This window comes from Phoxinus phoxinus (genome assembly GCF_949152265.1).
Source record: "Phoxinus phoxinus genome assembly, chromosome: 10".
Lineage (NCBI taxonomy): Eukaryota > Metazoa > Chordata > Actinopteri > Cypriniformes > Leuciscidae > Phoxinus > Phoxinus phoxinus.
The window spans coordinates 34809375-34819104 of NC_136885.1; the positions used below are offsets into that span (position 1 = coordinate 34809375).

General features: G+C 38.3%; 1 protein-coding gene across 10 annotated transcripts in view; it reads left to right on the forward strand.

The window, feature by feature from the left end:
• znf385d (zinc finger protein 385D) overlaps nucleotides 1–7553 on the forward strand; it is a 221756-nt gene extending 214203 nt beyond the window's left edge. For 7 of the 10 annotated variants that reach the window (XM_079626320.1, XM_079626319.1, XM_079626316.1 and 4 more), the window contains one exon: nucleotides 5026–7553. In XM_079626320.1, coding sequence (XP_079482446.1) covers nucleotides 5026–5226 — 201 coding nt within the window. In that variant the 3' untranslated portion in view covers nucleotides 5227–7553. The remainder of the gene's footprint in view (nucleotides 1–5025) is intronic. The other 3 variants (XM_079626323.1, XM_079626325.1, XM_079626317.1) reach the window with 3 other exon arrangements.
• The last annotated feature ends 2177 nt before the right edge of the window (nucleotides 7554–9730 follow it).

Consider the following 9730-nt stretch of genomic DNA (forward strand, 5'->3'; position numbering starts at 1 on the left):
AGATGGGCATTTAACCGATAAACTGACACAAAGACATTTAAATATGTGTGTATGGTCCTCCTTCCGCACATCTGTAAACACTGACTCGTCAAGCGTGACCTTTACAGCGTAACTGCGTATTACGTGACGTCACGAACGCGCATCACAGAACAGAGCAAGGCTAATGTGCTTATACAACTTACACTTGTGTATTTATTTTTGAAATGACGATGGTTTCGCTAGATAAGACCCGTATTCATCGTCTGGTGTCGTTTAAAGCCCGTTGAAGCGGCGCTGACACTGTCATCTGGACCTTGACCCGTTTGGGGCCCATTGACGTCCATTATATGGAGAAATGTGTTCATCAAAAACCTTCATTTCTTTTCGACTGAAGAAAGAAAGACATGGACATCTCGGATGACATCGGGGTGAGTAAATTATCAGCAAAAGTTTTTAGAGTTTTTAAAGTGAACTAATCCTTTAAGTGCTCAAAACGGCCACAGATAAATTAAATAACTGAGTGTCTATTCACACTAAGCTATAGGCTATTCACATTAACTCCGCCCACTGACGTCTGATTGGACAAAATTACGGACGACGCTGGATCGTCAATAATGCACGTGGCATAAAGTTCGAATCCGCCTTTTAACGAACTCTCTCTCCTCTCTTTTCTCATCACATATCAGATCAGAAAGGCATTTAAAGAAAATTTATAAAATATTTGAAAAGTGGAAATAAAGTGTCTAACGTGTGTCTAATAATAAAGTGTTTATGGGTTAGATGTTGGTGTATAGGGAGGGCTTTATTGTCCCAATACGGTGGCATCCATTTTATAATTTTAATACATATAGCCTAATAATTTACACTCAATGTTATAATTGCACACCATTTAATGTACAACAACACGAATAGTATCTGCCACTATTTATCAGTATGAATAGCATCTAACAACTATTTAGCCTATTGGAAAAAAAACTCCTATTTTATATAGTGTGAATAGAATAGTGTTGCTATTTTCACTGCTATATGCAAATAGCCACTGCCATAAAATAATGTTAAAATGTAACTTGCACAGGACGTGCTGGTTTCTACCTCATATATAAACACCTGCGGTTAACAACCTGCTAATGCATTTATATTTTCAGAAAGTAGATCTGGGTGAGTAAGGGCAAAACACACAAGATATAGTAGCTTTAATGCACTGTAGATGAAAAATCAGGTGCCGTGCAAATTATAACAATCATTACTCATCACAAATATATTGGAGTAAACAGTACATATAATTATTCAAAAATGCAATCAAGTATAGAGAGTAAAAGTTGCTAATATCTTTAATATTTGTTATAGCATTCTCATTCATCTCAATGGCAGTGGCCGGTGATGCAAATATTACTTCAGCTTTAATAGTGTCAGTCCAGATGTTTCAAAATCAGATGTTGCATGATGGATTGATGTCATGTTTAATAAAGACGAAACGCATTTAACGTGTGGCACATTTCTGAGTGAAACGGTGGGAAATTGTTCAGTGCGAAATAATGAAGACGTTTGGATGGTGGTTAATATTATTTAGTATAATAAATCATTTTAAAATATATATTGCAATAATAATAAACACAAGTTTGGGGTCGGTAAGGTTTTTTTAATGTTTTTGAAACGAGTCACTTCTGCTCACCAAAGCATTTTTTTATTTGATCAAATAAAAGCAGTAATATTGTGAAATACAATAAAAAAAAAAACGGTTTCTTATTAAATATATATTTAAAATGTAAAAAAGATAATTACTCCAGTCTTCAGTGTCACATGATCCTTCAGAAATCAGCATAAAATGCTAAATTTGCTGCTCAAGACAACAGTTTAATATTTATTCTGAATTTTGCTGAACGTTATGAATAATATTGTCTTTTGACTGGAGTGCGTCAGCAGAATTAGACATTTCAGAGCCAGAGGAAGTCATTTACATTTTGATGAACGATTATCAAAACAATTTTTTCCTTGCGAATAACACGTCCTGATGAATTGTACACATCAAGGCCATTTATTAAAGTTATAGTTCACCCAAAAGTGAAGATTGTGTCATTGTTTACTCGCCGTCATGTCGTTCCAAACCCATATGCTGTTATGTTTTCCCAGTTTGTTCAATGCATCCGCAGCATCTGTGAAGCTCAATGTGAACAAATGATATTTCAGAGATTGCACACACAGATCTGTCACATGGCTTGTGCATTACTCTACTACTGTTGTGGTCACTGTGATCTGTTGTATTGTGTTCCACTGAAAAGAACAACCGCATATGAGTTTGGAACAACATCAACATAGTGAACTATCGCTTAGATCAGAGGTTTTGGGATTCGGGGACATTTTCCACACTGCAAAAAACAAATGCTTTTCTTAGTATTTTTGTTTTGTTTCCAGTCTAAATATTTATGCATTTACTAGATGAGTAAAATGACATATACAAGATATTATGTCCATGTTTTCCTGGGGAATTAATCAAAATTATGTGAGTTGATGCTTTAAAAAAGCAAAATTATCTGCCAATGGGGTGAGAAAAATCATTTTAATTCAAACAGAAACAAGATTATTTTTCTGACCCCATTGGCTTGTTTTAAGCAAAAAAGTCACTTAATTTGTATTTATTTCCCGCCAAAAAACAAGACTTAATATCTTATGTAATTTTACTACTTTAGTAAATGCATCTTGATTTAAGAAATGTTTGGTATTTGGACTGACAATACTAAGTAAGAAAAGCATTTTTGCAGTGAAGTTAATGTGGTTGAGAGTAGCTAATGGATTTACTCTCAACTAAGTATTTTCCCCAAAATTTGTCGAACTTGGTCAAGCTTGCGTTGTTGAGAGAGAAAAACCCCCACACAGATAAGTCGCATTTTATTATTAGATTCAGAAATAATGTAAAATATTGGTAAATAAAATAAAACATTAACAAACTCTAAACACTGTAAGCACATAGTTAACTTCCTCTCACTCCAAATCTTTTAAATTTAATGGTAGGCCTATTCAGAACAGAGAAAAAAATATTACAATTAAATTAATTATAGTGTTCAAATACGATTGACAATTAGCATACCGTATTTTCCGCATACTGAGTATAAGTCAAAAAATGCGTCATGAAGAGGAAAAAAACATATAAGTTGCACTGGACTATAAGTCGCATTTATTTAGACATTTATTTAACAAAATCCAAGACCAAGAACAGACATTTAATCTGGAAAGGCGAGTTATTCAGCTCCACAACAGCACACAGAACAGCAGCTGAATAGTGTCCGGTGTGTTAGCGTAACACATTAACAGTTATTCAGCGACACAATAGCATAAAGAACATATTCCTGGGAGGCTGAATAGGCTAAACTAACATTAGCCAGCGAGTCCAGCAAGTTACCGGTCAGCAAGTTCACCAAGCTCCCGATCTCACTCCTCAACACTGAATCCATTGAGTTCTTCCTCGGTGTCGCTTCTGAACAACTCCGCTAACTAGAGCGCCCTCTCGCGGCTGTAGACGGTAATGTTTTCTCTTGGTTTATCTCAGTCAGTATGAATTAAGTTTGATATATAAGTCGCACCCGACTATAAGTCGCAGGACCAGCCAAACTATGAAAAAAAGTGCAACTTATAGTCCGGAAATTATGATATATGGATTGGCGGTATGGTTCTGTTCTGGGCAAGAACTAGCCTAGCATGGATAAGAGCAGCAATAACCCCCCTTAGGGTAAACAGAACAGAACCAACATGAATGTATGCAGATATCATTAAGGAGGCGGAGGCCGCTTCGCTAAAGATAGACGCCGAGTCCAAGCCGCACCGTAAATACAAAATAAAAGTAAAAAAACACTGTCAATTTCAAAAATAAACACCCTGTGCAGACTCCCAATTGTATTGCACACCAATATATCCTATAAATATCCTATAGAAACCATAGACTGTAAGGTAGAAACCAAAAAAATCAAGAAAAAACACGTTGGACAGGCAAAGCACATGGTCTTGTGTATCCAGAGTAATAATGTGTTAACCCTTTAAAACCTGAAGCTAAAATGGGTGTTTTTCACTTATTTAGATTTTTTGACTGTACAATTTTAAAACAATGCGCTATCTTCATGTGCAAGGTGTCATCTTTTTCAGAAAAAGATTAGCTTTCAACAAATTACAGTTATTGACCATTATTGTGTGTGGTGACTGGTGAGTTTGTAAATAAAAAAATAATTTTTTTTTTTTAAAAACGAGAATACATTTTCCGATTTTTATTTAGAAAAAACCCCCAGAAAAATCACGAACGAAAGAAACTAACACTTTAAAGTTGAAATATGAAGTATAATACATCTATACAAGTCTTTTTTTGTGACATTGGGTTGCACAGTTTTAATTTAGGACACTTTTTTCATACACGCACACATACAAATGCGTCCATTCATATTAGGCACACACACATACACATACACACACCACATGCTAAGATACGTGAAAAAGTAACGGCCATCCGCCTCCAAAGTTTCATTAAAAATCACCCCAATCCCCTCTTCTGCTGTCTACCACTTCTTTCTCCATGTATTTGTTCGTTTATTTTATTATTTTATGCAATCCAAAACACTAACCCGCCGCGCTTCGTATCTCTCGGTTCAAATCCTTCCTTCCCGCTCTGCCAGAAAGCTGTCATTTGCTGACGGAAAGCATGAAATTACCGTAATAAGCCGTATATTGCCGAAAAGCGCATGTCTACTGTCAAGGGTTATTTGAATAGTTTTGATTGTGCAAACGGTTGAAGAGTTACGGTACGATGAATACAGCTCGCTGATCTGTGTCGGCGACGACACATTCGCTTCTAAAGGGTTAATAAGGGGCGTTAATGTGTTAATAATTGTAATGTAGACTCATGCGTTTTCTGTAAAGCTGTGTTGAAACAATATGTATTGCGTAAAGCACAAATAAATGTGATTGAATAATTGATGAATAATTGAGCACCAATAATAATTGATTATAATGGATTTGACATGTATACGGTAGTGTATAATATCTAATCGCAGATTCTCTCTCCAGCAGGTGAAGATGTCAGTCGGTAAAGATCTCTGCCCGCCGCTGAGCACCAGGTTAATGCCGTCTCACCTGGCAACCGTTGCCGCCGCCATAAGCTCCGCCTTCCCTTCCCTTAACCCCGCCCTCTTTCAGACTCAGCTGCTCCGCCCTGCTCCGGGGCCAATCAGGACTGCGCACACATCTGTGCTGTTTGCCCCTTATTGACCTTTGACCTCTGACCTCTGGCGGATCTGATCATTAACCCCTCCCCCCCATGACCTCACACTGGGTTAGCCCGGATCTAATGCGCAGTATCGCAATAATTTAAAAACAAAACAAACCAGGTAACTATGCATCGTCATTTACATATGACACACTGACGTTAAGCTATAAATGTACCGGTGAAGATTTGATTTTTTGATGATAATTCATCATCATCGCATCATCATCATCATCGCTTGCAAGTACAAGACTGATTTGTAAATTTAAGGTGAGTTTGGGAACGCATAGATGTTTATTATAGGGGGGAATGAAAATTGTATTTCTCTGCTGTTTTGCACTTTAAGCCTTTCTGTTGTTGATTTCAGTGCTTTTAATGAGCAGATGTTTCCCTGTTCCAGCTGTTGTGTTACTGTAACCGGGTCAGCAGGGCTTCATTTGTCAATGGACCCACTTCACATTTCCAGGATTATATATTTTCGATGTTCTTATTTGCTCCAATAGCAAAGGAAAAAAATCGTTGATAGTGTATCTGTGACTAAAAAAGAGGGGGAAAGAAAAGCAAGAGTTTGATTACGTTGGTCAGAAGAAAGAAAGAAGTCAAATTTGCCATCAAGTTGAGTTAGAAACACTGATAACTACTAACCAGTCATTTAATGCCATACCAAGGTAATATAACGAAGTATAGTGTTATAAATGTACATTAAAGGGACAGTGTGTAGGAATTACTCCCATCTAGCGGTGAAATTGTATTTTGCATTCAAGCGGATAGTGCTCTCTAGCGCCTCACTTTTTCAAACGCGTGTTGCAACTACGGTAGCCGTTATGTACCAAGAAGCGATGACAACAATAGCCCTTCGTCGAGTTTAACTATACGTCACATGTTCTACTGTTGAGCTGCCTATATAATGAGTTACACAACCAAGCAATGAAAAAAAAGCTTGTAATGTAGACCGTAACATTGACTTACCCGTCGAGAAGAAAGCAGGAAACTTCAGAGTCCCTTTCAAAGTCTTTCTCCTTCATTCTCCTTTCCACCTGGGTAAAGCTATCCCGTTATTAACCCGTAGTTTTTGAATTCGCCGGTCACGTTTCCTTTTAAATTCAATTTTGGCATTTCTCCTGTGGCTCGGCATAAGATCCTGAATTATGAAGTACCGTGCAGTGCAACCTTTCAAATGTGCCGGGGCAGTGACACGCATTACTCTCTCCTCGTCCGCTTCAGTGTCAGTCACGTGACGCCGGCTCTGGACGAACACGCGTTGAGCTAGGCTAGTGCTTTTTGTCGCTCTCTGCTATTATAGTTTTTCAAGATGGAGGAACGACATGGAAGCCTCCGTGGACTTACCCGTCCCATGTAAATAAAGATAAGAAATTATTCGCGTACGAGGATAAGTCGGATCATTGGGAGAGGTAATTGTACACCATTGAGGACATATTTATGAATGAAGACATTGATTTTAGTTAATAAAATACTAAAAAACTACACATTGTCCCTTTAAATTGTTTAAAAATGTATTAAAGAAACCGAAAAGGGTCTATTAAGAAATCACAGAATAAGAAACTGGATTTAGCAGGTTTTGGACTTTAGAAGTTTTAGCCAATCACCTGAGCTGTAAATAATCATGTGACTGGTCATGCTAGAGCAGGAAAACAATGTTATGTTTATTCTGATTGGCTGCTGACGTCAAAAACAGAAAAATTAAAAAGTCCATAAAAATGGTCACTTGTACTCAAATATATCACAGTCCAATCCCAGATTATCCAGATCCAGTTTTTCCAATGCAAATTAAGCCCTGTTGTGCCTGTGTGTGTGTGTGTGTGTGTGTGTGTGTGCGTGTGTGTGCCTGTGTGTGTGTGTGTGTGTGTGTGTGTGTGTGTGTGCCTGTGTGTGTGTGTGTGTGTGTGTGTGCGTGCGTGCGTGCGTGCGTGTGTGTGTGTGTGTGTGTGTGTGTGTGTGTGTGTGTGTGTGTGTGTGTGTGTGTGTGTGTACAGTATAGTGTAGGGGAATAATAAGCTGGTGATTTCCGAAGTAAAATGCTGCTGATTCATGTCAAAGCAAGGTTAAGACATATAGTGAGATGTTTGCAAAACAGATGAATATGTAAATTTGTAGGAGTGTGTTTGCGTGTGTGTGTGTGTGTGTATGTGGGGGTGAGTTAACGGGCTTTTCACCTGAAGTCGTCCCTGGAAACATCTCATGAATATTACATGAGCTACTGGGGCCACAAAGCTTGTCTGTCTCTTCTTGCAATGTGAAAAAAAAAACGATGAACAGTTTCAAATAAACAATCCTGCTTTCTTAACTTGCTTGTTTGAAAAAAATGAATTCACTTAAGAACAGACATGTGTATACATGTGCACACACACCAACACACAAACTAACTTTCAAACTTTTTCACATTTAAATTAATACTTTTATTCAGCAAGGATGCATTACATTAATCAAAACTGACAGTAAAGACATTTACAATGCTACAAAATATTCTGTTTCAAATAAATGCTGTTCTTTTGAACTTTCTTCTCATGATTGAAAATGTTTTACGACAGTTTCGACAAAAATATGAAGGAGGTAAACCAAGGTTAAATGGCCAAACAAACAAACAAACTTAAAGGGATAGTTCACCCAAAAATGTCAATTCTGTCAGTAATTACTCTCCCTCATGTTGTTCCCCGTCAGACTTTCCTTCATATTTTTATTGTTAACGACTTTATTGAACTCTTGATGTTCTTCTGTGTCTCTGAGTGAGTTCACATAGTGTAACAGCGCAGCGCTTCTGGGTTGTACATCAGAACGCCGGCTCACTATTGGCCAGCATCACACGCATCATCACACACATGACCAGCGTCAGCCAATAGTGAGCCTCCGTTCTGATGTACAACCCCGAAGCGCTGCGCTGTTACACTATGTGAACTCACTCAGAGACACACACACACGCACAAAAAGTATTCTCGTCGCTTGATAAACTTAAGGTTGAGCCGCTGTAGTCACTCGGACTATTGTAAACATTGTCTTTACTAACTTTCTGGGCTGGCAAGTTTCAATTACAATAGAAGCCTATGGAGGAGTGAGACAGCGATCAGATTTAATCACTAATATCTTCATTTGTGTTCGAACAAAACTCTTACGGGGTTGAAACAACATGAGGGAGAGTAATTGACCCTTCGCAGGGAGCTTGATTGACAGGTGATCTGACCAATCATACTTCGCCATCCGCCATTTTGTCCAACAAAGCAGTCAGGAGAGTTAGTAGATGAACATGGGAGGATTTGAGCTTGAGAAGCGGAGTGTACTGACGTCTTTCCGCGGTTAAAACAACATTCCTTCTGATGTTCATTCATGTTTATTTGATGCTATAAATGAACTAGAAGGAAGAGATGATCGGTTCACGAGCGGCTTTAACTGATGCTCTACAGCGATCTGACACACACATTAAAGAGACACAAAACGCTATTTATTGTTTACATTTCTTTTAAAAAATGACCAAATTTGAAAGGTGAGACTTTGTTTAATATGTTTAATATCAAAAGTAACCGAAAAGTAAGCTGGTCTGTGTCTGTCAGTGTCTCTCTGCTCCGCGATGTGTTTTTCACTGCGTGAGAACATGGTGTGTGTGTGTGAGAGCGGTGTAGCTTGTCGGACATAGCGACAGTAACTAAGGGGGGCGGGTCTTTGCGGACGTTTTTGCGAATTCCTGACAGAGTTTACATTTTTGGGTGAACTAAACCTTTAAAGGTATCATAAAAGTAGAACATTCGAAGTTTTATCCAATTTGCAATCATGTGACACTTGAGAGCCAATGACGTTTGCCGTTAAACGTCAACAACAGTGATGGAATGAAGAAACAAAGCTCAGACATTTCAAAGCCCTGAGAGTGAGTATATATGAGAAATTGATCATTTGGAGGGTGATTGCTTTAATGGATTGTGTTGAGAGAGAAAAAAATGCATGCACACCAATTATCTCGACTTTGCTTGTTTTGGTCCACGAGACGGTAAAAGTGAGTCATACTTGCAGTCACTAATCACCAAATCTACAATTTACCTCTTTTAAAAACAAAACAAAAGTGCCTATAAAAAGCCAATATAAACGGTGTTTTTAAACAAGCGCTGGTTTCCAGGAGGTTCTGTGTGCGTTATGAAATGCCGCTGCCATTAATTTCACTTTCTGACATTCCTGTATGAGTCACATTTTTTGTCAAAAGCTCATAAGTCAGCAGACGTGGACTTTCTCGTGAACTTTCTTCCATAAATCCGTGCTGTGGCTTGATCCGCGCTGAAAAGCGGCAGGTGTGGCGGTCCAGCGGTCTGATGAACAAACAGAAATGCTCGCGGAGAGTGAAAAGCTTGGCTTTGTCTCGCTGTCTCTCAAACGATAATGGTGAACATCTGCATGTAGGAGTCGATGTGTTCTGATTCAGAGGAAGGTCAGTTCCCTGACAGGAGACAGGTTGTATTTTATCCGAACATGGAGCCAAATCAGATTACAATCATCCAGCTTTTTTATTTT